Raw genomic sequence first — 24545 nt, 5'->3', positions numbered from 1 at the left:
AACACAAGAGTAATTCCGTCTCTCCAAATGCAACTTCATTCCCAATCACCAGGGGACCAACCACTCCTCAGCGGATCCCAATTCTGGGCTGACCAAGTAAAACAGGACGCCACCAACACATTACCCAAGAGCTGCATAACCAAATTAAATTTCCTTTCTGCAGCCAACACGTTGTTGCAGGCGGAACCAAGTCTCCGGTTTCATGAGCTCATCCATCAGAGCAACTGCAGATAAGCCTCACAGAGTTTGAGTTAGCGCCTGTCGATCCGGGCTGACAGCCTTAAACGGCGTCGATCTTAGGTCCTCCCAGCGTCGTTTCGGGCGTCGTTAGCACGCGCTCGGGCTGTCTGCACGCGACCGAGGCCCGACACCAGGCTTCGACACAGACTATGACCATGACGAGTTACTCCAACTCAAAGGGCCAGGGATTGATCCAACAACTGGAGCATCAAGCTGAGATGTGCTCATCAGGCTATGCCTCGTCTCCCGGCAGTAGTTCGTATAAGCGAGAAGTTCAAATGCGAGCATCTGGCTTCTTTTTTTTCCCGCGGGGAGAGCGAGATCAAAAAACATGGGGCGTCCCCTGGAACAGGCAGGCCATGTGGCATGATTTCGAGTCAATCCCCCATACATTAATACATTGGCCACAATGCCGCATCCTCCTAATCCCTGTCCCCCCTTGGAGATGAGATTGGGGTCTCTTTGTTGGAGAAGGCTGCTTTCCCCCTCATTCCCTTCTTCCTTAACAATGACATTTGCTCCTGAAGATCTCTTTCCGCAAGGGATCCCCCAGAAGAGGTCATCCGCATCTCGTCCGATACCTGCCACCTGCTGGAATAACATGGCATGTTTCCACCCAGCTGAAACCTGCAGGGGTTCCCGATGCCAGGTCCGTCATCTGGGGAATTTCGCTTGACGGGGAAAAATCTGGATCTACAGCAGAAGCACAGAGTGACGCTCGGGATTAACAACATTATCAAACTTCTTATGAGGAAGATAATAAGAATACGTTTATCATCTTAGGGGAAGCCCCCTGACTACTTTCAGGCACAAAGGGATTCTAAGCTACATAAAAAGTAAAAGGTCACCATTATCCACGAAACCGCCACAGGCTGGGGTCTAGACATAAGTCTATCATGCTTCTTACTGCCCGAAGCTGGTTTTCCTGCAAATCCGGACCTTCTTAGCTATTTAGCTGCTCGATAGCAACGCCCAGGTTAACAAGCCCGGCATGGCAACCCAAAAAAGAGTGGGAGAGCTGCGGCAGCGCTGTGGGTGGCCTCTCATTCGATGATCTCCTTGTCTTTTCTCCATGCTATAAGCGGTGTTTTTACCGGCTCGTTCCTCACATGAGACCAAAAGAGCTTGACCAACGTCTTGGGTTCTATTCGTGTCAGCAGAAGCACAGGACAGGAGTTCAAGGAGTACCTACTTCTCTCCGCAATAACATGCCCAGCCCCCTCGACAGCGACAAACGTAAAGTGCTTCACCCTCTTGAACTCGCCAACAGTCAGTTTCCGATTACGCCGCTCAGGATTGAAGCTGGACGAGTCCCAGACCAGTGGCTCAACTTCAAACGTGCGGTTGATTCCAATGGTCACGTTTTGCGAGAGCCACCGGAGGCCGAGAGGGTTCGTGATGAGGTCTACTCAAGGTGTTAGCGCCTAACAGAGAAGGGGGGGGCGAGACTTGCCAGCATCACCGCCAACGATCATAGTTCTTATCTTTGAGTGCACGACGTATCGGAGACTCTTCCTCCAGGACCTGATGACTGTTACTTGTTAGCCTTTTTCGCCTGATGGGTGACCGACTTTGCACTCACTCTCTTGGTGTTCTGAGTAGGGCTTGAGCACTTTTATGTTCCATGGCTCAAACCTGATGGGTTCGCGCGCCAGCTTCCCGCCCGTCACTCCAAGGTGTGCTTGCGTTTTCGGCTTATCCAACCATTTTGCCGCCGGTGTCGTTTTCATTCCGATGTTGCGAGATCTGTCAGAATTGTGCCGAGCATCTCGGAGGTCCCACAGGTCAAACTCGGTCCGCAGCCCCTCCGGGGTTGTTAAGCTACGGAGAGCTTGCCTATAACCCTTCAACTCCTCTTTGCAGTCCTGCTTTCTCCTCTCGGAGCACGCTACTAGATCGGCCTCGAATGTTTCCATGTACTCCCGGAGTGCATCCTCACCATCTTCGACCGATTGCACATAGAGCCACGGGTTCTTGGCCATGTACATGTACATGTGTGCAAGTTGCGAAGGGGGATCAATCTTGGGACTCTCCAAGCCCATCGTGGAGAGTCTAATAGGGAGCTCGCCCTCCAGACCGATGCTCATCCACGTGAGGCCGACGTTCTTCTTGAGGATCCTCTCAGCGAGGGCGAGTCCAGCAGCAGCACCCCAGTCCGAAGTCCAAATGCCAAACTCATTCTTGCGGTATTGAGGAAACTCGAAATAAAAGTGCTGAACGAATTGATAGAGGTATTCGGCTGCCTTTCGGTTGTCGGTGAAGTTGGCATTGCCAAAGGAGAAGCCCGCGCCGACTGGTTGGTCGACGTAGAGGACGTGGGCGTACTCGTTGAGACTCTGAGGATTGGGGCCTATGTTGCCCTGCCAGTCGATGTTGCAAGGGCCGCTGCCGTCAAAGACTCTGTAGGTTGACGAGATTCCGGGGCCGCCGTTTAGGAAGAGGATGACGGGCGCGTCTTGGGGTTTGTGTCGAGCTTCGAAGAACCAGAAGAATATGTTTGCATATTCCTTGATTGGGACTTGTTTCCTTGTTATGATTTTCTCCTTGGCTGGTACGGATTAGCAGTGTTCGTGACACAGCGAACCTGTTTGCGGCTCGGCTTACTCTTACGTTTGTTCTCGATTGCTATTGATATGTAACCTGAGTAGTCACCGGCCATCCCTTCTTGCCCACATGTGTTATGTCGTTCGGTGATGTGAGCCAACGGCCGACCGGGCTTTGGATACTTATCTCCGGGGTCATATTTTTGTGCGTTGACGGTGATTAGCCATGCGATGGCCGCAAAGAGAAAGGACGATGACCACATTTTGGCGACCAGGATGCAAGACGGGACTCGTCCGGGTGGTGGCGTGGCTGCAGGTCTCTAAATAAGGAATTGTGAAAACCTTGACGATATTTGATGATCTGTCTTTTAGTACTTGAAGGGAAGATTCAAGCTTTGTGACAAATGTTTATGGGGAGATTTAGGTTCTGGCACTGCGTGCATGAGCAGCGAAGTCGAGCTGGCTTGAGGGGGAAAGAACCTGCCACAGACCTTTTGTGACTCGGAAGAAAGTACATCTCGGTAGGGCTCTTGTACCTGCCTGGTTTAAGGGGGGGTCCAGGATATTGTGATGTATGGTTTGCTTCACGGTGGTGAGGCAACCTCTGGCGTTAGGATAAGAATTAACATAATATCTTCACATTATAAGAGATTTCTATAATAACAGAGCTATAACACAATGACAAGATTTTAGTAGAGCTATATAATTATTAAATAATAAATATCTGTTATCACCTAATGTTATACCTTGCCTATACCTGGCTCTAGACTGCAGTTCGACGAGTCTGCTCTAAACCCCCCATCGCATGGGTAGACAAATACCAGAAGAACGTCACGCACTTGGCAGAGAAGATTAGGCATCCCATGTTCAGAAGGACCGAAAACATCCCTATACCTACCTCTCATGTGTCGTCGATTCGCTTGCCCCAGCGGCCCTTATGCCCTTGTCCTGGGCTCAAATACTCGCCAAATGTCCCATCACCAGCAGTACGCATTGGAGTCACCATTCCTCCATCTCTCATGTTGTCCCCCTCCCTGAGTACTCTTCATCACAAATTTTTCAACAACCTCATCGCCACAAACGACCATGGCTTGCCCATCCGGACTTCAGTTGCTGTTCCTGCTACTCGTCGCGGCCGGGCTGCTCGAAAGCCATGCTTGGGCGCTGCCATTACATTCAGAGGAACCAGGAGCTTTTGTACGCAGGCTAGTACCCAAGCCAACTTGGCGGTGGTTCGAAAACGATAAGAGATAGATCCGGGAACAAACGATGAAGCGGATCTTGCGTAAGGAGGAGGCCGAGGCAGGCAGTGGCCCGCAACCTCGCCGTCACCATCGAGCAAGTCAGCAAGACTCCCTCACCATCAAGGTCGAAAGAAAGAACAACAGTAGCATGCCGATAACGTTTCTAAATGACAGCACACCACTGGATCCTGAAGCTTTCGATCTAGGGCTCTTCCACATCACCCCGGACAACCTGTCGATCGTGAATTTCGGGAACCGAGTTCTACCACCAAAATCAGAGAGTGTTTACTCTTCGAATTGGACATTTATCGAGCTCAGCCCTGGAATGGCCATATCTGACATCGTCATGATACTGGCCGAGAACCCTACATGGAAAAAGGAATGGGTCAAGGTGCTGCTTGTGGCCGACAAGGTTAAGATGCAAATGAAGGGCAACTGGGAAAGGGTATGGGCAAAAACAAGACGTGGGGCGATGAAGCTCATAGACAGGTATGGCTGGCATTATCTGAGCCGCCCTGCAACTTTTGAGTCGAACATCATCGAGCTCGAGTTACAATAAGGCCAAGTTGCATCAACCACAAGACCGTAAATTCACTTGCTAAAAACTCCGTTCCCTATCGACTGTGTATTTCAGACTTCCAAGCTCAATGGGTCCATGGTCTCACCAAGGCGGGGGTTATAAGGTTATTGTGGTCTGGGTAGGGCCGATGAGTGATGAACCTCAGTCCGACCGTTTCGTACCAGGCCGTGAAATGTTGAGCCGATACCTTCAAGCGGTAGCCTGTTTCCGAGAGAGGCCATTGGCAGTGTCGCACAACGCCACAATCCAAGTGCGCACTATCCAAACTTGACCCCGTAGAGATACTGAGTATGCTTCCGGTACCCGCCGTCTTCACTCCGGCTTCAAATGACCCAATCAGGCAATCAAGACGGAGCATGCTCCGGAACCAACCTCGGTCGCCCGATGATCCGGGGGGAAGTGGATCCGATCGGAAGTCGGGTAACGAGCGATCACCGAGCTGAACGCATTTTGACAAATCCAATCGCTAGCTTGATGTCATTACTCATCAGCTAGTTACTTTAATTGACTTGGTTTCCCGGCTCTAAACTCTCTTGCTTCGTTGCACTTGAAAGTCAAGAGTCGGGGCGTCTCGAAAATCTCAGGTGAGTTGTCATCTCACTGTCAACCTTCATCATGAGAGCCTTGATGAGAGCATCGGCCGCTGCGCGTGGCCCAGCACGCCGTGTAGGATGTTGGTTGTTCTTCATACTATTCTGCTATCTAAGTGCTGAATGGGTTTCAGATCATCGCCTCGCTCTGTCCCAGCTATCTTCCTCGAGCTCGTTGCCAGGGAGGGTGTATCATCGTTACTTTGCCGGGACAAACACATTCAGTTCATCGGCCCGGAAGCTGTCAGCGAATATGGACTCTCAACCGACTAGAAACCTTGACGGACTCAGAGGCCACCTCACCCACAATAAGCTCGAGGAACTGCGGGCCTTTTGGTTTGAGCATCTGACGAGTGAGGCCGATCGGGCTATTCCTCGAGCTGAGAATCAGCGCCGATGGTTCTTTGGCGGAAAGGAATTTGACGATATCTGCGTGTAAGTCACTCTCATCACCAATTGGTTCATAAACTCACGGCCACAGTGCTCAATTCAGCCCCATTCTTGAATCCATTAAGGCCGCGGGGATCACATCAGTAGAGGACATCCTGGCTGTTGCCCAGCCGCGCGACCCTCTGGACTGGTTGAGTCTGGTCATCTTGTTGGATCAGATCCCTCGCAACTGCTACCGTGGCGCTGAGGCAGCCATCTGCTTCACCTTCTTCGATCCCCTCGCGGTGCAGCTCACGCTGAAGGCTCTCGAAGAGGGGCTGCCTTACAAGGCTCCCGAGCTACGGTGGCAATTTTCTCACCGAAACTGGCTCTATATGCCCCTCATGCACTCAGAAGACGTATCGGCCCATGAAAAGGCAGTGCTGGGCTATGAACGCATGCAGCAGGATATCCTGAGTCTCCTAGAGGGCACAGGCGGCGCGAACGAGTACCAGAAGAAGGCCAGAGAGGTTGCTCAGGCGGATCCTGAGACGGCCAAGGCATTCGGCAAGATCAATGTGGAGTTTGAAAAGAAGCACCAGGTGATTATCGAGAGATTTGGACGATATCCTCACCGGAACAAGGCGTTGGGGAGGGAGCCAACGGCGGAGGAGACGGAGTATCTGGAGAATGGCGGCGACACGTTTTCGGCGTGAATGGACATACTAAACATGCATGACCTTGTACCACTCAAATAACACATTCTATCAATTAATCTCCCATCATCATCTTCAACAAAACTCGACTAAACTCGTCGCAGACTAGCCACACCCTTCCCCGCATCGATGCCACCATCTCGAACGCCACTAAACCACTGCCGAGTCCACTAGACCCCAGCACCCACTCACCCAAAGCTGCAGCGGATGTCAGGCACTTTACAGCGCTGACGACATCTGGCCTCTCGACCAGTGGAAGGGACCTTTCGACAGTTGCCTTTTTGGGAAACCCATCACGAACGGAACCCGGGCTGCTCCTCCGACGGGGGGGGGGGGGGGTTGTTTAAACTGGGCTCCCCCTGTTTACGATCACCTTGTTTACTTTTCGTCTTTCCCCCTCCAACAGCTGCATCATTCCCTTCTTCGACGCATCAATCATTCTTGTCGACAGCTTCACAATGGTCACAACCCGAGCCACCTCTCGCGCAGCAAGCGCCGCTCCCGAATCCCTCTCCCCATCTCCTCCTCCTCCAGACTTTGCCCCAGTAACGCCGTCGACAACACGCAAGCGGGCACCTCGAACCACCGCCAACACGACGTCCAAGAAGCGCCGCGTCTCGATCGAGAATATCCCATCCGCGACATGGCGGCACACGCCCTCCAAGACCACCCTCCTCTGGCTCGCCGTGTCGGTTCCCCTCGTCGCATGGGACACGGGTTACGTCCTGGGTCGCCCCCGCACCATGCCCGGCGGGAACCTCCACTGGCCGCTGTGGGTGCCGTACGAGCTATACGGCAAGGTCGATCACGTATACGGCTTCAAGTCTTGGGATGCGCACAACGGCTTCACCGGCGCCCAGAGCGCCCTCAACGTCGTCGAGTCGCTGATGTACGTGGTCTATCTGTGGCTGGTCTGGACGCGCGCCGACAGCAGGTCGACGGAGGGGGCTGCGAGGAGGACGCTAAGTGGCCGTGACGGCGCCTTGGCTGTGTTGATTGGCTTCAGCGCCGCTGTCATGACGCTGAGCAAGACGGTCTTGTACTGTGAGTGATGCCATCGCGCATTGAGGGTCATGTTTACTGACTGAACACGAGGGGCCAATGAATACTACAGCGGTTTCGATAATATCGGCCATAACACACCGCTCGACATCTTCTACCTCTGGATGCTCCCCAAGTGAGTCTCCTCCACCTATCGCTCCACAATGCTAATCCCACCCAGCGGCTTCTGGCTCATCCTCCCAGCTTACATGATTTGGGTGTTTGGGAATAACATCCTCGACGGCCTGTCCATGGCTTCCGGTCAATCCGTCAAGAAAAGCTTGGAGTAAGCTTGTGATGGGTCTGTTTTTCATTCATTGATGGAGTCGGGCTACAGGACGATGAACCGACCATGAGGAATGACTTATGAAGCGCGACCGGAAGCCCTGAGCAATTGATACCCTATTCAAGTTTCAAGAAATGACGATTTGCTACTCATCAAACGCCCGAGCTAAATTGCCACGTATCCAAATCCTCATGATGGGTACTCAGGCCCTCAGCCTCTAAAACAGCAAAAAAGATGCTTGACAAGATGATTCCAGTTTAGCCTCTCCTCCACGACCTGCATTCGCTCCAGGGTCGCCTCGAGGTAGAGTCTATGCAGGACCTGCACCGCGTTCTCAGTATCCTCCTCCTCCATCTCTCGCCCGCGCGGGGCGGTGTTCAGGGTATCTCTCAATATCATCAAGGACGGGCCTCCCAGCTTGCATTCCCGCACGTACGGGAGCAGCAGCGCAATGATCTTTGCAGTCTCGTTCTTGCCCGGGTCCTCTTCCAGGTCCCATACGAAATGCTCCATCAACTGCTTCCCGCAGAACTTCTCACTAGGCCTGGCGCCCTTGTCAAGAAGGAAGGACACCATTTCCGAGGACCGATGAAGCCCCAGGTTCTTCTCGCGGTTGCGCCTGAGAGCTTTGCAGCCAGGCCTCAAGGCGTAATCCAGCAGTGGCCTTCCAGATTTGCTGTTTACCGACTTGCTGACTGATTCATTCTCCTTAACATAGTGGACGAGACCAAATCGTACGGCCAGGGATAGCATGCTACTCTGGCTCAGCTTTAGCTGTTCCACTGACACCATACCGTGCGTACCAACTTCACCTAGCAGACGTAGAGTGTTGCTCCAGTGATATCTGCCGAGCCCGTTATACGCGTTCTTGTACAGATACGTCATGATCTTGTCCAGCTCCGCTACCAAACGACTCTGGGCCTTACCTGACACCTTCTCGGCCTGTCGACACGTGGTCAGGGCGTAATAGACCAACCTCTCGAGAGTCGCAGGGAACACAATGTTCTTATCAGCGCCCTTCATAAAACCTTCCTCTGCAAACGTCTTGATTCGAAAAACCAGCATACGAAGCATGGCAGTCTCTGCATGGAAGACATCCCCAGATCTCCCAGCCGATGCGCCCGTGGCCTCCTTCAGTTTGATGCAGACCTCGGGTGATGAGACAAACTCAAACACGGACCGGTGGATAAACGTGACAAACGGGTTTCCAAGCTCGTCCTCGATGCTGTTCTGGTAGCAGTCCGTGCTCCACGTTACCGTTTCCTCGTTGACCTGGACTCTCTTAACACGCTGCACTTCAATAAGGCCGAGGCAGCGGCCAGCTATACGGGCTTCCATAGAATTCATCCAACGATGGGCTTGTTCCTTATCGAGCGGTTCCACCGGCAGGGTAAAGACGGCCTCCTCGTCGAGCTCCTCTACCAGGGCCAAACCCAGCAAGCTGGTACGAGCTCCCTCGGACGTTCCAAAAGACAACATCCGCAGGAGACGAGAGACTTGCGGTTTGTATCTTTCGAGTATTCTGATCCACATGTACAGATAAAGATCTTCAAGATCTGTCGGAAGCTCGTGGATGCGCTCACGCAGCTCGTCGATAGAGTCCCCGCTGTTGAGACCCTCGAGCAGGGACCGCACAACGAGATACACCCACAGAAAGACACCAGCAGAGTTCTCCACTATCTCTCCCTTCAGAGAACTAATGATTGCAGTATCATCGCTCATCATTGTCCGTGAGGACTGGTGCTCACTGATCTGCTGGTCCACGAAACTGGCAATATCGGGTCGTGTGAGCTCATGAAGGCGAAGCCTCGGGTATCCAGCTAGGCGTTCCTCAAAGACAACCCAGGGACGGCTCGTGAGAAGAAACTTGACGTTAGGGAACTTTGAGAGCGCCTTGAACACATCTACTAGCTCACCCATCTGATGATTATTCGCGTCGTACTCATCAAGGCCATCAACGCTAAAGAAGAATCGCTCGTCTGGGCAACTCTTCAACAGTGCCTCCAACGCCCTCTTCAGCTCCCAGTACGTTGGCTCAAAGCTGTTGTCCCCATTCCGGCCCAAGCGAAAAGCCTCGAAGCGCTCAGGGAAAGCAGATTTGATGAGCTCGCGCCGCTTGAACAGTATCTGATGGAGGAGCGACCTCAGCACACCAGCCTCTGACTTTTCCAGCTTGGTGCCTTTGTAGTAAAAGTAGAAGCACGCCATGTTCAGAGGCTTCCCAGTTGCCCATCGCAACAAAGCCTCAGAAGTCTCGCGGTGATGGGTGGCAAACTTGGTCAGCGTACTCTTCCCAGACCCAGCCTTGCCAGTGATCCAATAGATATCCGCATCATCGGAGAGAAAGTTGCGGAAGTTGTCCCAAGGCTTCTGCTCCGCGACAGGGTCGCAAAAGAGCCACTCGTAAGTCCTGCGATAGGCCTCGTGTATCGTATCCTCCCGGTCTTGCATTGTAGCAAACCACAACGACACCAGGATCTTTTTCTGTGCAGTTTCTCTCATCTTGCGAGACACTCTCTTGTTTGGTGGCAACGGTTGACCGGGCCGACACATTGCTCCCTTGACAGCACCCATTAGTTCTTCGTGTCGGCGGGATGCTACTGTTTCGCCGTTCATCTGATTATCGATTATGGTGTCGTTCAGTACCTTGATCCTGTCAAGCTGGCCAAACAGCTGTGGGATGACGGCCTGAGCGTGGTCGTCGAGCTGAGTGACCACATCTTGGAGCTGGAGAGAGTGCTGGTCAAGTTTCTTCTGGATCAAGGTAACACCGTGAAACTGAAGCTCTCCCCTGACAGCAACCAGTCTCTTCTCGAGTTTTTCAATATCATCTCTCTTCCAGATGGTCATGAGGGTTTGGTGAAGAGTGTGCCAAGGCTTCCCGCCAGTGCCCTTAGCTCGTAACTTCTCCAAGAGGAGCTTCAGCTCTTGGGCAATAAGCGTAACATCCTCACCTAGACGCAGTAGCACCGAATCTTCAGAGCCCGGGAGCGCGGGGCCGCATCCGGCGAGACGCTTTGTGATATCGTCAGCCGTTCTCAGCGCATCAATCGCAATCTGCTCAAGCTCAGAGAGGCCCGCAGGACTCCCGGCGTCGTAAATCTGCTTAGAGATTGTGATGGCATCGTTGGTGAAGCCCATGACCTGGAAGATGTTGGCTACCAGGCTAAGAGCCGAGATTGGGTCCATGAGGCCGTGTTGGTAGGATGATGAAGGAGCGCATGTTGGGATCAGGCTGTGAAAGCCTTGGATCTTTTGACGAGGCAGTTTTCAGCCGCACCTACCAGACCAGCATTCACCTTGCCCAGCCGAGTAGGTAAGCCAGCCGTCTGGGGTATCATTCGTCAAAAGCAATTTGCTTGGGAATTTTGACGACACCACGGTATACAACTTATATAGAAGAAGAGAGTTAACTTAATTAAGTATATTAAGCCCCGGTAGAGGCTCTCTTTAAAGGGAGTACATATTAGCTACAGGGTTTAAAAGATGTCAATTTATTAATAAATTAAGTTAAATTTATTATTGTAACGTACTTGTATCGTATGAATATTCCGTTGCTCTCGCCTATCCCCCTAGACCTGCAGAACCTCTTTGTTTATGGTCACAAGGGAAAACCCTTACCCGTAGGCGAGATAAAAGCCTGTCTGTCACACAGCAAGCAGTCCCCTCATTTTCAATATTGACTGGAGATGCGGAAAAAAGGTAGACCCGCGCGGCACGTCGCTGTTGCCTGAAACTATACTGTAGATGATATACTGAAGTAAAATTATAGATAGTATCTGCCACTAGCAACAAACAGCCAAGTCGATCAACCCCCAACCTTTATTAACCAACTCTTTACCCGTTTCTTGTGAATCTCACTGCAACTTCACTCCCTCCCTGTTCATCATTTTCTGACACTGAGCTCGACTCAGATTGCCGAATTGCCTCAGATGACTGCCAATATCACAGCTATCCCGGCTGAACTTTTGTTCAGAATACTCCAGAACGTCGGCCATTCTCAGAATGGAAGGTCCACCATCGCCTCCTGTTTACTGGTAAACCGGGAGTGGCGTAATGCTGCGCATTCTATACTCTATAAGGATCTAGTACTGCTCGGCGGCGATCAGATGGATCGTTTCCTGGCATGCCATAATCGTCAGGCTATCCGCTCCGTCACCAGGTCCCTGACTCTCCGACCCATTCAGAAAGATGGCGAATGGAACACGGCTTCATACAAGCGGCTAGACACACAAATTCTTCTGCTGGCAAGAGACGTCATTGCCCACATGGAAGCACTTGAGTCTTTCTCCCTGACAACACACCCCGGGGAGCCCAAACTCAAACTGTGGATTCTCAGGTCAACCATCTCGACGGTTCTTAAAGCAATCCCTGCAAGTTGCGTGAATCTGGAGCTTGCCACGCGAGGCGGAGATGGGGACATGGTCAGGGGGGTTGACGGCGACCCGACGCACCTTTGCGAGGACATACGCCGCTTGCTGCCTCGCATGCAGCATGTTCACATCGACCTCGCCTCTATATGTGATGCCATGCTAGGCATGTGGGACTCGGGTGACGTTTTCCGCCCCATCAAACTTGCGTGCATCCGAAGTCTCCATATTGACTGCGTGGGCATGGATGGGAGGAAACAATGTGACTACCACGACGATGGTGACGGTGATCGGCACTCTCACCAGCATACGCCTAGATCACTCTGGGACTCGATTATTCGAGGCCTGCAGCACGTGGTGGGGTTGCAAGAGACGGATGCAGGTGAAATCACGGTTCTGGGATCCGCTCCGCGCGGTGACGACTTCAACAAGGACAGATATTGGACCTTGCTGCGTTGCCATGTTAGAAGAGGTCACAACGGAACCACAACCTGGGCCTTCCCGATCACCCACATTGCACCGCTGAACGACAGCGAGTACGCCTGGTATATCCGCGTCGATGGCGGAACGTTTGTAACGTTGGGCAAAGGTCCACTTTATGACCTTGCCGCAGGGCACCCGTGGAGGATGTCGACTACAGGCCCGAAACTGCCCGCAGCTGTTGATCCTCATGCGACGCGGGTCTCGGACGAGGAGCTTGGGATTCTCACCGAGGCTCAGTGGAAGGAAAGGTATCCCAGGAAGGCACCCATCCTGTGGTTAAACGAAAAGAAAACGGGGATGCGATTGACAGATGCTGAGGAACGGGAGGGCTCCGAGATGAGAAGCGCAGTGGAGATGACGCCAGAAGGCTATGTCCGACCAACTGAACAGGGGTATTTTCGAAGCCAGGTGTTTACGGAGGAGGAATGGGAGTACATGAGGGAGGATGTATCGGAGGATGAACCGGAAGAGGAATCGGAGTAGGAGTTACCTATTGGCTCACTCTCTCTCGCCAAGCCAACATGTGAGCTTTACAGTGATCGACTATGAACCTCCTAAGTTATTAAGACCCCTGTTCGATCTGATAAGATTATAAAGCACCTCCACAGACTGCGGGCCATTTAAACCCCCGGCACCCCGTGTGTCATGGAACCTTGGGTTTATTAAGCTTAAGTTGTGTTACGGTTGTATTATTTCTCCTGTTAGGTTGCTCAGCCCCTCCCAAGCCCTCATCGAGCCTTTTGACCAACCATACCGACCTGTGTTTCTTTTTGCCCGGCCCTTTCATTTGCGAGTTTGTATGATTATGATTGATCAAGCCATAGTAACATCAAACGTGGGGATATATAATGGTTCCTGCATGCTCTCTTCGGACTTCCCACCGGCCCTCCCACCGAAAGTACGCATTCTTGGGTTGTAGGAACATCGCCCCGTGGGGGTTGCTCTCTTTCCATTTACGGCTTGCAGAATAGATCACTTGCACCAAACTTGGAACTTTCGCCCGATGGAGGATCTTTGCCAAGTCCGATGCCGGGCTCCTGAATAATTTGCCATGTTAACACGGCGGCCGCCTCAAAGCCGAGGTCTTAACATGTGTGAATGCTCTCGACATATATAAGCTGTGAGAGCATGCTCGGTTCCTGCATCAAGGTAACGGTAATACAGCTTACACCCTTGATCAAGGTCTTGGCTTGAAACCCCTTTCATTATGCGTCCTCAGTTGCTTACAGCTGCTCTGGCATCTGGTGCCTTTGCGGCTCGTCCGTTCCTCAATGAGCCTGATATTGGTCTTGAAGAGTTCCTTGGTGAAATCGAGCCTGGCACCCTGCCCAACATTTCTGCTATCGCTACCCTCCACGACTTTGACTTTGCTGCTCGCAACTACCTGCCACAGAGCAACTACTCATGGTTCCGTCACGGTGCTGGTGGAGAGTGGTCCTACCGGAACAACCTCGAGGCCTTCCAAAGATACACATTCAAGCAGAGGGCTTTGACCGACATCACCAAGGTCAGGAATTCACTGCCGTAAGTCCTGATGGTTGAAGACAAATCTGGTGATTCGATTGCTAACCGGGGTCTTTAGGACTACCATCCTCGGTCATAACTTCTCGGCACCCTTCTATATTAGTCCAGCGGCTCAGGGCATCCGATGCCACCCTGAAGCCGAGTCGGGCCTTGTCAATGGTGCTGCTACTGGAGATATTCTCTACATTGTATGTCTTTTCCCACCTCGTGCGCTGGAACCTCTATCTAACCACCATCTAGCCGTCAATTTTTGCCTCCAAGACGATCGAGGAGATTGCGGCTGAAAAGGCCGAGGGGCAGATTCTCTTCCAGCAGGCAAGATGAGCCATGATTCCGGTGCGAGAGGCCCAAAGGCTGACTGCTGCGTATAGCTATACCTTGACAATAACGACACTAACACAAAGGCGCTCCTTGCTCGCAGTGAGAAGGCTGGTGCTGCTGCTATCGTCTTTACCGTTGATGCTGTTGCTGACGGTAACCGACCTCGTCGAAGGCGGTTTGAGTCTTCGTTTAACCCTGAGTAAGCCCGCTGCCTTTGCCCAACAAACTATCACAGACTAACAGTGGAAACGTTAGCGAGGAGCTCTCTCTTTTCAACGTAAGTGGCCGCTGCGTAAAGGTTATCATTCGTCAGCTGACAAGAAACAGTGGGAATACTATGATAAGTTGGCCAGCCTTACCGACCTCCCCGTGGTGGTCAAGGGCATCAACAGTGTCGAAGATGCCAAGCTCGCCGTCGAGCACAAGGTGCCAGCCATCATCATTTCCAACCACGGCGGCCGCCAAGTCGACGGCGTCTCCTCGGCCATCGAGACTGCGCTCGAGATTCACAACGAGGCCCCAGAGGTGTTCAAGCAGACCGAAGTCTGGGCCGACGGCGGCGTTCGCTACGGAACAGACGTGATTAAGCTGCTGGCTCTAGGCGTCAAGGCTATCGGCCTCGGTCGATCCTTTATGTACTCTAATGTCTATGGTGCCGAGGGCGTTGAGAGGGCGATTGAGATCCTTAAGTACGAGATTGCTATCGATGCTGCCAACCTTGGGATTTCTGACCTCAAGAAGATTAACCCAGACTGGGTGAGTTCAACTTTAATCAGCTATTTTTGATGTGGTTACTAACAGGTTACAGGTGAGGTGGAACCAAAATGGCTGGTATAGCTGAACGACACACTCATAGCGAAGTGGGTGTAGCGAACAACCTGTTGAATACGATGTAAATATTGAAAGCAGAGCAACTTGTGTTGCATTTATGGTTGACTAGCACCCCGCACTGCGTAACTTGGTCTCGTTCTATATCACAGCATGAAAGTAAGGCATGGGTCTGCGAACTGTGCCTGATCTGTTCACCTCGAAGAAGTATTGCTCTATATCGAACAACATGGCCGCTTTATAGTTGACCGCGCCAAGGGAAGCCATGGCTTCACCCTCGTAGGCAATCAGGTCTTTGAAGGGGCCGTTAATCATCTGCTCGTGTAGCGACTGGTGTCTCTTGCAGCCTTCCTCAGTAGCGTCGGGCATCAGGGCAAATCCAAACGAAACAACATTCACGTCCGTGGCCATGTATGTCGCAGCATGAATATTGATGATTCCAGATCTTTTGGTAGAGCCCTTTGGTAGCGGAGCCCCAAGATACATAGGCAGAGTTGCTAGTACACAGATTACATTGCAGCAGATGTCTCATGCAGCACTGAATGCGAAAGAGCAATCCCATCTTTTGTGGAATAATACCAGACAAATACGCTAAAGTAATCCGTACGACCCATCATGGCAAATTTCCATCCCTCAACGCAGGTAGTAAAGCTATCTCGTCTAGACATGTCGTTCATACATAAGAGAAAATGAAGGGGGTATCTGCTAAAGCATTAAGAACAACAAGACAGAAAAAGAAAAATCACCGCTTGCTGAGCGGGCACAAGTACAGTCGTAAAAAAATTTTCAACGACTCATATCCGTCAATCCTCCCAGGCCTGCGTATTCATCCCAGGCTGACAACATCTCGTCGTCTTCCCTCTCTACAAATGTTTGCATGACTGCCCAGTCAGAGTCTTCATGCATGATATATGGCTCTTCCTCTCCGTTCGCGCGGGATGGCAATGTGGCGCTGCGGGATAGGCCGCCTTTGCGCCGGAGGTCGGGGAGCATGCTATGGCGTCTGGATTTGCCCCCGAAGGAGCTGTGACGTTCAACCATGTGCTCCACGTTCTCGGCGTATTTGGTGTCGGAGAAGAGGGCGCTGATGGGGCGTCGTTTGGAGACACGGCCGGAGACGGAGCGCGCAACCATGGACATGACATCACGCCTCTTTTCACGTCGTGCCTTGACGTCCTTGGGTACAGGAGGCTCAACGTAGTACTCGACAATTGGAGGTGTATCGAGAGGAGAGTCGATCGTGTCGTCGTTGCTCTCCATGCTCTCGGGAGACGACCCTCCGAGTTCATCTCCCTTTGACCCTGTCGAGTCACTCCTCAATGGCCATCCCGTAGCATCGATATACGGCTCCTCAGACTCCAGGTTCACGTCGTTGGTACCGTTGCCATACCCATGCACAACGATCTCGTGGTACATGGGTCGCGAAGGCGGCGTCACCGTCTGCGGAGGTGTGCTGGCTGGCGAAGACTTGAACATGCGCATGGAGCGTCGTATAGTCGAGGACCGGCTCAGGGCTTGGGTTACGGAGTTTGACCTTGATGGACGTGCAGGAAGTGAAGCTCGGCGTTCAATCTTGCCAGAGCCACAGTGACTTGAAGGACGCTCCTTGTGAGTAAGAGCGAAGTAGTCAATATCGGGCTTGATCTCAATCTTGCCACTCGACTCCTCCATGTGCGAATCCTCATGCACACTCCAGTCGAAGCCAGTAACAAGTTGTGTCTGCCGCCGAAGAATATGACCCATCTCACGAGGAGTACTCCAAGGCGGAATATTATCAGTAGAAATACAGAGGCTGTAACTAGCCTCATCGCGATCCTCCTCAACTTCAGGAGGCACATCAGTCGCAGTGCGAAGAACCTGACAGACGGCGTAGATCAAAATCCACCGGACCTTGCGAGCGTCAGCGAGTGACACTTTTTCCTGCTTGTCTGCTTTATTCGGCGACATGATGGAATCCTCCTCGAATCTCCGGTAGGCTCGCACGAGGTCGTTCTGGGACACGCCTGGTTTCAGCAGGTTGGACGCATTGGTCAGTGCCGCATGAGCCGTGACCCGGCGATCCGACCGGAGGGTGACGCGTCCAGGGAACCACGACATCCGGCGGGAGCCATGGCTAAGGTCGGGGAGGAGAGGGAGAGGGTGTTCGAGAGGGGTGTAGTCTCGTTGAAGATCAAATGATTGCACGAGTTGTAGTGTGCAGATGCCTCCGTGAGCAGTCGGGGGCATGGTAGAAGTAGAAGTGAACCCATCATCAACCAAGAGGTCATAAAGAGCCTCAAAATCCTCGCGCATGATCCTATAAATGCGAGGATCAAAAATGTCGATATCCGGTTCAACAGTAGTAGGTGGGTAATACCCCATCTTTGTCGTGTAAAACGACAAGAGAAAGCTTCGGAAACGCTCAAGGTGAGCTAGAGCACCAGCCGAAACGCTCAAGTGCGCCTCCGAGAGCTCGTCGTCGAGAAACGTCTTGAGCATGGTCGTCGACTGAGTCAGTCGGTATTCCATCTCTATCCGGCCTTTACGAATGAGTTTGCGCGACTCAGGGCTGAGTTCCTATTTGGTCGTCAGTGGCTTGATTCCAACATTCTTCATGATGTGTGTAATACCTGAAAGCTGGGACTGTTGAAGAGACGATCACTCATTCCAACGCAGTGAGCAAACGCTCTGACGTAAAGCTCCTTCATCTCAAAGAACTCTGCCAGTTGCAGCATCGCCAAGGCGTGGTTAGGCTGGTTAGCCATGTCCAGGTATCCCTCCTCATCAAAGTAGTCCATCATGTCCGCCACGTTATCATCAACGCCGGAGCGAAACTCGTGCATGCTGTGAAGGAGTCCGATGAGGGCGCCGCCGAGGCTTGATCCGACCATTGATCTCCGAAACACCCATGCGAAAAAGTTGCGAGTTGCCAAGTGGTAGTGGAATGCCTGCGTCTTGTCTGTCGTCGGTGGCGGTGGGATATACAGCTCGACTTTTCGCATGGGGTTCCTTCGACTCCAGAGGATGAGCTCTCGTACATTCGGGGTCTGAATGCCCTCCCAGAAAAGGAATCGCTGTATGAGAGGGTAACATTGTGTCTCCAGCAGGGCTGAGAAGGGCACCTTGAAGGAGGGGCCTCTTCTCGACTGTCCTCTTCCATATAAGTGAACCAGACAGTTTCCGTTCCTGAACCAGAGCTCCGGGTCCTATATTCCGTTATGAGTCTTTGACTGCCACAAGAGTAGAGACCAACTCACCCGGCGGATGTTGTCCCAGTCAGTACATGTCCTTGCAGCACCATCCCACCGTTGCACAGAAGGATGAGGATCAGTTCTGGCCTCGAGAAAGTCACCAAACTGCCTCAAACGAGGACTCCTCCTCGAGCCTGCCATTGAAGAAAGAAAAAGTTGGGTGAAAGATTCCCTCGTGTCGTTGTGAGGTGTGCTGAAACTCCCCAGATCGTATATGTAAGAAAGGTCTCCAAGGACTTCCCCTCCCCCTGGTCATAAAAAGTATGCAAAGATTGATGCGAAAGCAATGCGCGGCTCAACAAGCAATGCTTCCAGCCGTGTCGACGGGATCTTGCAGGCCAAGCCTTCGTACCTGGGCCGCGAAATCTGTTTTTGGCGTTTTCCTTCCCCAGAGCTCAACTCCGAGAGGCGTTCAATGGTTTGTCCCCTCCTTCCAATCGGCCTGCGATCTTTGTAGCTTTTTGTTGGTTGAAACAAGGGTGCTTCGTGTCGTCGGGAACGGCAAAAAGGGAGGGCGGCGAAGTTCAAAGGGTGTAAAAGAAACCCGACATGTCGCCTCTCTTGGGGAACCAGTCGTCAAGCCCGGGGTTCCATGATGAGGAACGAGTGCCACGCAGGGAATCTCAAGAAAGAGAGAATTCGCCAGGCGGGAGATCACCTCAGGGGACAGGCCTGGGTTAATAGCTAGCTACTACTGCATCGCACGCGTGCGTCAACGCGAGGCCAGTCCAGAACAACCCAGGCAAACCCTGGGGAATTGGCTCTCGGCTAGGAAGCCCCCCGACGGTCGGAATTTGCGTTTTGGAGATGGGCCACTCGCACCCAAGACAAGAGCTTGTGAGACACCCTTCAAGCCACCGGTATTAGCGCGACCCATTCATCTTGTGGGACAAGATGGCGATCCCTGCAAGCAGCTCGCCGACCGCCAGAAGCAAGAGAGCTTCAGCTGGCAACAAGGCTCTGATCGGCCGTGGAAACAACCAGATCTGGACCCCGCTGTGTCAAAATTATGCTTCGTCTCGGCGTGAGCTGATGCATGCATTACATACACTCGACGCTGTTGGCCTCGCTCATCCCACGTCCCAAGGTTGTACAGCAACTCAGGACCCATTCACCGGGTTCAGAAACAGGAGAGCCTCCCCCCATTTGTCTGCCCATCTCCATGTGTGGCTGGCTGCTTCAGCTCCGATCCGATCTATCGGACTGCCTGTGAACACTACCACGACGCGGCACACGCCTGTAGGAGGTCCACGCAACCCTTGACTCAGCTGTGCAGCATGCATTCAGCATCATGCCGTCACCCTCTTTGAGAGGGACCCAACGTCAAAGGAAAAGGCAAGACCGGTCCTGCCGGACACCCCAGTAGCGGGGAATTGCATGATGATGGGCGTTGTGAGAGTCTTGGCTCTAGTTGAAGAAATCATGGCGTAATCTCGCTGCCCGTCCTGTCCTGAAAGAGCGAAGCTCAGTGTCCATGCTGAAATGAGCTCTATCAATCCGTGATTAATCTAAGCCCATCTATTAGTTAGTAAGTCTCTGACGTCCCATTAGATCGGGGATTAATCCTTCGTCCCCAGCAGGGCGGGTCTCGAAATTAGAGCCTCCGCCTCCACCTGAAAGGTCCAGGGATCCGAAGCCATGGGTCAGCCATGCCCCTGGATGCTTTGACGTTCATCATCAAGAGGGCCGTTGATCCTGTGCCCTTCCTTTGGACCCTTCAACATCTCGGGTGGCAAAGTAAACAAAACGACACACACCTCAGCTGCAGACCAGTCCAGTCCAGGCACCCAGAAACTTCAATACTTCAGCCCTTTTCGGTAAATCCAGCAAGCCTCGTGGACTAGTGAGCTGCTTAGGCCAAGGGGCAGATGGTCCAGAGCACGGGAGGCGAGCTTTGGCCAACACGCGTGTTGCAAAATAAATGAGGCACCCGAAGGCCCAAGGTACTTCTAGCTCTTGTCAAATGCTTCTTCTTTATGACGCAATAACTATTGGGAATGCTAGATAAGAGAAGATGATATTATCGTCATAGAAGTCAACGCTCTAGAAGTCTTCCACATATTATTTGCTCATCCTCATTATAGCTTCATAGCTTCCCTTGGCGAAGGATACGCTAATACCATGTATGTACTCCATACTGGTGGTCCTCTTCTTTTCTTCCTTGATCCCCGTGCCAGCTCAGCTCGCCTTAGTCTTGACATGGTTGCAGGCCAAGGATCTAGCCATTGGTGGTCCAGCCCTCAAGTCGTGCTTTCATCATGACGCGACCCAAGTCAACAAAACAAAATGGATCGACCGCCGTGTTCAATTGATCATCCCTTGTTAGTTGGCCCCGCAGAATGTTGTGCAGGTGTCAAGGTAAGGAGACCGGAGCCCGAAGCAAGACAAGATACACGAGTTGAGTGATTTGAAAACATCTGGTCTCATCCCATGGACGAAAAAAGCCGCTATCGGCTTTGCCTCTGAGAAAGAAAAGTCCATCAATAGCTGCTTCCAGCAGGCCGTTCTAGACATGTTCCCGTTACCATTCCCACGCTAGGCTGGACACCTCGCAGCCGAGCTATCGAAAGGCTGGAAGCGCCTCTTTTCGCCGCCGTAAGCCCGTCAGAGAGCAGATACCAGAAATCAATTGGAGGGCCAGTGTCAAAAATTGCTTGTCTCTTGTTCAGTTGTGTGTTTCACCAACCGAAGCATCGACCGCCCTTTTCCGGGCATCGTCCCAATTGATAACGCCACTGACTCGGGAGATGGGGTACCTTGAAAACGGGCTGTAGGGCAGAGAGCGGGACTGAAAACGCCTAATTCTTTTTTTGTGAGACAAATCCATTTGTTAATTTTTTGTCGATTCGGCGAGATTTCGCGTGGGGGAATGAATGCCATGTTTGGAGGCTCCCTGATTCGCATCAGCTTTGTCTCGTTAGAATATCAAACCCGTTTTTGGTGAACATGTCTTTCGATTAAGTTTGCTTCTGTTTTTGAAAGAAATTAAATCAAGACAACGGGATATGTCACTGGGACGGAAACGGTAGACACGTTGACAAGAACGTCGTGGAAAAGAGTGTGTGTGAGTGTGGTGATCTCAAGGTGGTCAGCTGACCTGATTGGATCTTCACCGAGAGCCACCCGCTGCTCACCTTACACCGACCACCTCACCTGGCCCCGATTTCCAGACAGCTCCCTTCACCCAATGTCGAGCTTCGTCAACTCCGGGACATGACCGCTGCCATGGCGCCCGTGATCCCCTACACGTACATACAATGCCCCTGCTCCGACCTCTCGCCTCCCGACCTCCCAGATAGCCCTCAACCGCAGGACTCCTCCGACGATGAGCGGTCATTTGACCCCCGTGCCCCTCGATCCAACTTCAGCCTCTACCCCCTCGAGCACCTCCTCTACTGCGAAGATTGCCAGCAGATTCGATGTCCACGATGTGTCAATGAGGAGGTAGTCACTTATTATTGCCCCAACTGCCTGTTCGAGGTTCCTAGCAGTAACCTCCGCAGCGAGGGCAATAGGTACACCAACCCTCCCATATCATGATGCCTTCGTCCTAACGCGACATGCACAGGTGTACACGAAGCTGCTACCAATGCCCCGTATGCATCGGCCCCCTCCAGGTCATGGCGCTGGCGCCTACAGACCCAGCCCATCTCGCAACAGACGCCTCGTCCCACGGCCACGGCCCGTACGCCCTCTTCTGCCAGTACTGCAACTGGACCTCGACCGAGATCGGTATCGACTTTGACCGCCCCAGCGGCATCCACTCGCAGCTATCCAAGATCAACAACGGCGGCGACCTCAAGCTCACGGCAAAGGAGTTCAAGGAGCGGCGCAAGGAGAACCCTGAGGAGCCCCCGCCGGCGGACAACGATGTGGACACGGATCTTCAGTTTGCCAACCTCAAGTCCTTTTACCAGGCGCAGTTGGTGGATGCGAATGCTTCACTGGGTGGCATGTCTCTGCTCAATGACAACGTCGGCTTCTCGTCTCCCGCTGCCCTATCTCGGATAATGTCCATCTACACAGGGCATGGACACGCTCGGAAGCGTCAGGGTCCTTCAGACGTGATGCGGGAGGCTCTCAATACAGAGGAAGGACTCAAGTTGGCGGATCTAGATGAGTCCGCCGAAGTCAAGAGGCTACATCAGGAGGGTTGGGACACTACTGCTTCCAACGAGCAAAACGCCCAGCAGACAGAGGTGAAGCGGTTCCAGGATGGCCTACGACCGATACCATACCTCCTTCGGACCAAGCGTTCCAAACGTTGCTCCGTATGTCGACACATCATCTCCAAGCCAGAAAACAAGGTCACGTCGACGAGATTCAAGATTCGCCTTGTCGCAAAAGCCTACATCCCGACAATCAGCATCCGCCCTCTCAATCCCACAGCCGGGCCAATTCCCACCACCCATCGTCCGCAGATCGCCCTAGAGCCTCCTTTGAAACCTCTCAACCCCTATCACTACATCCTCACGTTCAACAATCCCATCTTTGACGGCATCAAGGTCACGCTTGCGACGCCAAACAGCACGCCTGGAAGGTTCTCCAGTAAGGTGACCATTCTGTGCCCTCAGTTCGAGGTTGGCGCCAACACGGACATGTGGGATGACGCTCTCAAGGATGATGACCGAGACAAGAGGCGGAAGGGTGAAGACAGCAATGGTCAGCCTGAAGCTGGTAAGATCTGGGAACGCGGCCGGAACTGGGTGAGCATCATCTTGGAAGTGGTTCCTGCGTCACTACGCCCGGAGGACTTGGTCGGTGACAAGGTAGACAAGAGTCCATTGAGGGAGGACGAGGATGTTTTGGAGATACCCATGTTTGTCAGGATGGAATGGGAAGCCGACTCTCAGCAGGACGTCGGCACAGCGCCTGGGAAGGACAAGGACGCTCGGGAGAAGAAAGAGCTAGCATACTGGTGCGTGCTGGGTGTTGGCCGCATCAGACAAGATTAAAGATAATGAGTCAAGATACAAAAGACAGACACACACATGGCATGAGGCACATAGATCTAGATACCCAATGTTGGACGAGTCATGGACGGAAGAAGTGTTTAAGTTGTCTTGTCAAATCATACCGCAGCTTGTACCATTCATCAAGCTACTTCTCTTTAAGACGCCAAGCCCTTTTTTGACCAACCAATGTTAAAATCACTCCCAGCCCTGAGAAAATTGTTCATGACACAGATAATTCCGCTAACTTAGTAGTCGGCGGGACCGCTCTGAGGGAACTCGAAGTTGACGTTGCGGCCAGTCAGACGTCGGTAGACCTCAGAGTAGGTGTCCAGGCGGTAGTCAACACCACCACGCTCCTTCTCGTCGAGGATGACCTTGAGGAGCTTGGAGCCGTCCTCCTTGGTGCGGATGCGCTTGCCGACAATCTCAACGGGGTAGGTGAGATCCTCGAGGATAGCGTCGTGGACAGCAGTGAGAGTTCGCGAACGGGGTCGCTTCTGCTTCTGGGTGTTGCGGGAGCGGGCAGATCGCTTGGGGCGGGGGAGGATGCGGCGCGAGGCGAGGATCAGGACATGGCGGTCAGAGAACTTCTTCTCGAGCTCACGGGTCAGGCTGAATATTGTTAGTCATGGCTTCAATCATCTAGGAGTAGGATATCTTACCGCTGCTGAACACGGTGGAAGCCCTGCAGGGAAGGGACGGGGACAAAGATGACAATAGCCTTCTTGCCGTGGCCAACCTCGATCTAATCAAGATCCCAAGTCAGCATGCGAGCTCCAGGATAAAACCTTGGACCGCTTCCCGTCCTGTTCCACAGAAGTCAATGATACTCCGGCTGGCACGCCCGCCCCGGCGACACAGGTTGCGCTGCGCATTCAATCTTTCTCCAGGAGCAAGATCTCTCGACGGCGCGTCGGGGGCGAAGTGGTGGGCCATTGCAAACAGGGTTTCTTGTGGGAACAGGAAGTTCTCGGACAACCTAGGCTTTTTTGTTGATTCTTCACGGTGTTCTCACCTCACGGGCAGAGACGAACTGCAGAGGTCGCAGGGCAACCTTGAGGTCGGCAGTGTTGGTCTCGAGGTCGTAGAGAGCCTGGGCGATGCTCGACTCGAGCTCGGAGGGGTTCTGCCGCGAAGGGCTGTTGGGAGCGATCTTGTTCAGGGCCTGGGCGCTCATTTTGACTGACGGTGCACTGCGTTAGTTGACGACGACAAAGGGTGCTTG

General features: G+C 52.7%; 9 protein-coding genes across 9 annotated transcripts; 5 read left to right on the top strand and 4 right to left on the bottom strand.

Annotated features, from left to right (window-relative positions):
• Positions 1-1283: 1283 nt before the first annotated feature.
• On the bottom strand, positions 1284-3046 carry LRP88_09571 (uncharacterized protein; the record flags this gene model as incomplete). The annotated part of the gene is made up of 4 exons (XM_083246055.1): positions 1284-1384; positions 1433-1645; positions 1823-2788; positions 2851-3046. 4 exons carry the CDS (start codon positions 3044-3046, stop codon positions 1284-1286), a joined length of 1476 nt encoding a protein of 491 aa, XP_083097168.1.
• Positions 3047-5450: 2404 nt separating this feature from the next.
• Positions 5451-6282, top strand: LRP88_09570 (uncharacterized protein; the record flags this gene model as incomplete). The annotated part of the gene is made up of 2 exons (XM_083246054.1): positions 5451-5632; positions 5691-6282. 2 exons carry the CDS (start codon positions 5451-5453, stop codon positions 6280-6282), a joined length of 774 nt encoding a protein of 257 aa, XP_083097167.1.
• Positions 6283-6740: 458 nt separating this feature from the next.
• LRP88_09569 (uncharacterized protein) lies at positions 6741-7463 on the top strand (the record flags this gene model as incomplete). The annotated part of the gene is made up of 2 exons (XM_083246053.1): positions 6741-7326; positions 7378-7463. 2 exons carry the CDS (start codon positions 6741-6743, stop codon positions 7461-7463), a joined length of 672 nt encoding a protein of 223 aa, XP_083097166.1.
• A 356-nt stretch (positions 7464-7819) lies between these two features.
• LRP88_09568 (uncharacterized protein) lies at positions 7820-10798 on the bottom strand (the record flags this gene model as incomplete). The annotated part of the gene is made up of 1 exon (XM_083246052.1): positions 7820-10798. The coding sequence occupies one exon, from the start codon at positions 10796-10798 to the stop codon at positions 7820-7822; it is 2979 nt and encodes a 992-aa protein (XP_083097165.1).
• Positions 10799-12096: 1298 nt separating this feature from the next.
• On the top strand, positions 12097-12945 carry LRP88_09567 (uncharacterized protein; the record flags this gene model as incomplete). The annotated part of the gene is made up of 1 exon (XM_083246051.1): positions 12097-12945. The coding sequence occupies one exon, from the start codon at positions 12097-12099 to the stop codon at positions 12943-12945; it is 849 nt and encodes a 282-aa protein (XP_083097164.1).
• A 724-nt stretch (positions 12946-13669) lies between these two features.
• Positions 13670-15148, top strand: LRP88_09566 (uncharacterized protein; the record flags this gene model as incomplete). The annotated part of the gene is made up of 6 exons (XM_083246050.1): positions 13670-13986; positions 14045-14228; positions 14358-14506; positions 14563-14584; positions 14635-15063; positions 15116-15148. The coding sequence occupies 6 exons, from the start codon at positions 13670-13672 to the stop codon at positions 15146-15148; spliced, it is 1134 nt and encodes a 377-aa protein (XP_083097163.1).
• Positions 15149-15921: 773 nt separating this feature from the next.
• LRP88_09565 (uncharacterized protein) lies at positions 15922-18506 on the bottom strand (the record flags this gene model as incomplete). The annotated part of the gene is made up of 3 exons (XM_083246049.1): positions 15922-17691; positions 17745-18320; positions 18372-18506. The coding sequence occupies 3 exons, from the start codon at positions 18504-18506 to the stop codon at positions 15922-15924; spliced, it is 2481 nt and encodes an 826-aa protein (XP_083097162.1).
• Positions 18507-21590: 3084 nt separating this feature from the next.
• Positions 21591-23320, top strand: LRP88_09564 (dynactin subunit 4; the record flags this gene model as incomplete). Its single annotated transcript, XM_083246048.1, has 2 exons — positions 21591-21880; positions 21934-23320. The coding sequence occupies 2 exons, from the start codon at positions 21591-21593 to the stop codon at positions 23318-23320; spliced, it is 1677 nt and encodes a 558-aa protein (XP_083097161.1).
• Positions 23321-23565: 245 nt separating this feature from the next.
• LRP88_09563 (40S ribosomal protein eS7) lies at positions 23566-24497 on the bottom strand (the record flags this gene model as incomplete). Its single annotated transcript, XM_083246047.1, has 3 exons — positions 23566-23932; positions 23983-24065; positions 24336-24497. The coding sequence occupies 3 exons, from the start codon at positions 24495-24497 to the stop codon at positions 23566-23568; spliced, it is 612 nt and encodes a 203-aa protein (XP_083097160.1).
• Between the last annotated feature and the right edge of the window lie 48 nt (positions 24498-24545).

This window comes from Fusarium phalaenopsidis (assembly GCF_050370095.1).
Source record: "Fusarium phalaenopsidis strain FUZ10S chromosome Unknown contig_32304, whole genome shotgun sequence".
NCBI classification, from domain to species: domain Eukaryota; kingdom Fungi; phylum Ascomycota; class Sordariomycetes; order Hypocreales; family Nectriaceae; genus Fusarium; species Fusarium phalaenopsidis.
This window is presented reverse-complemented; position numbering and strand designations above follow the sequence as displayed.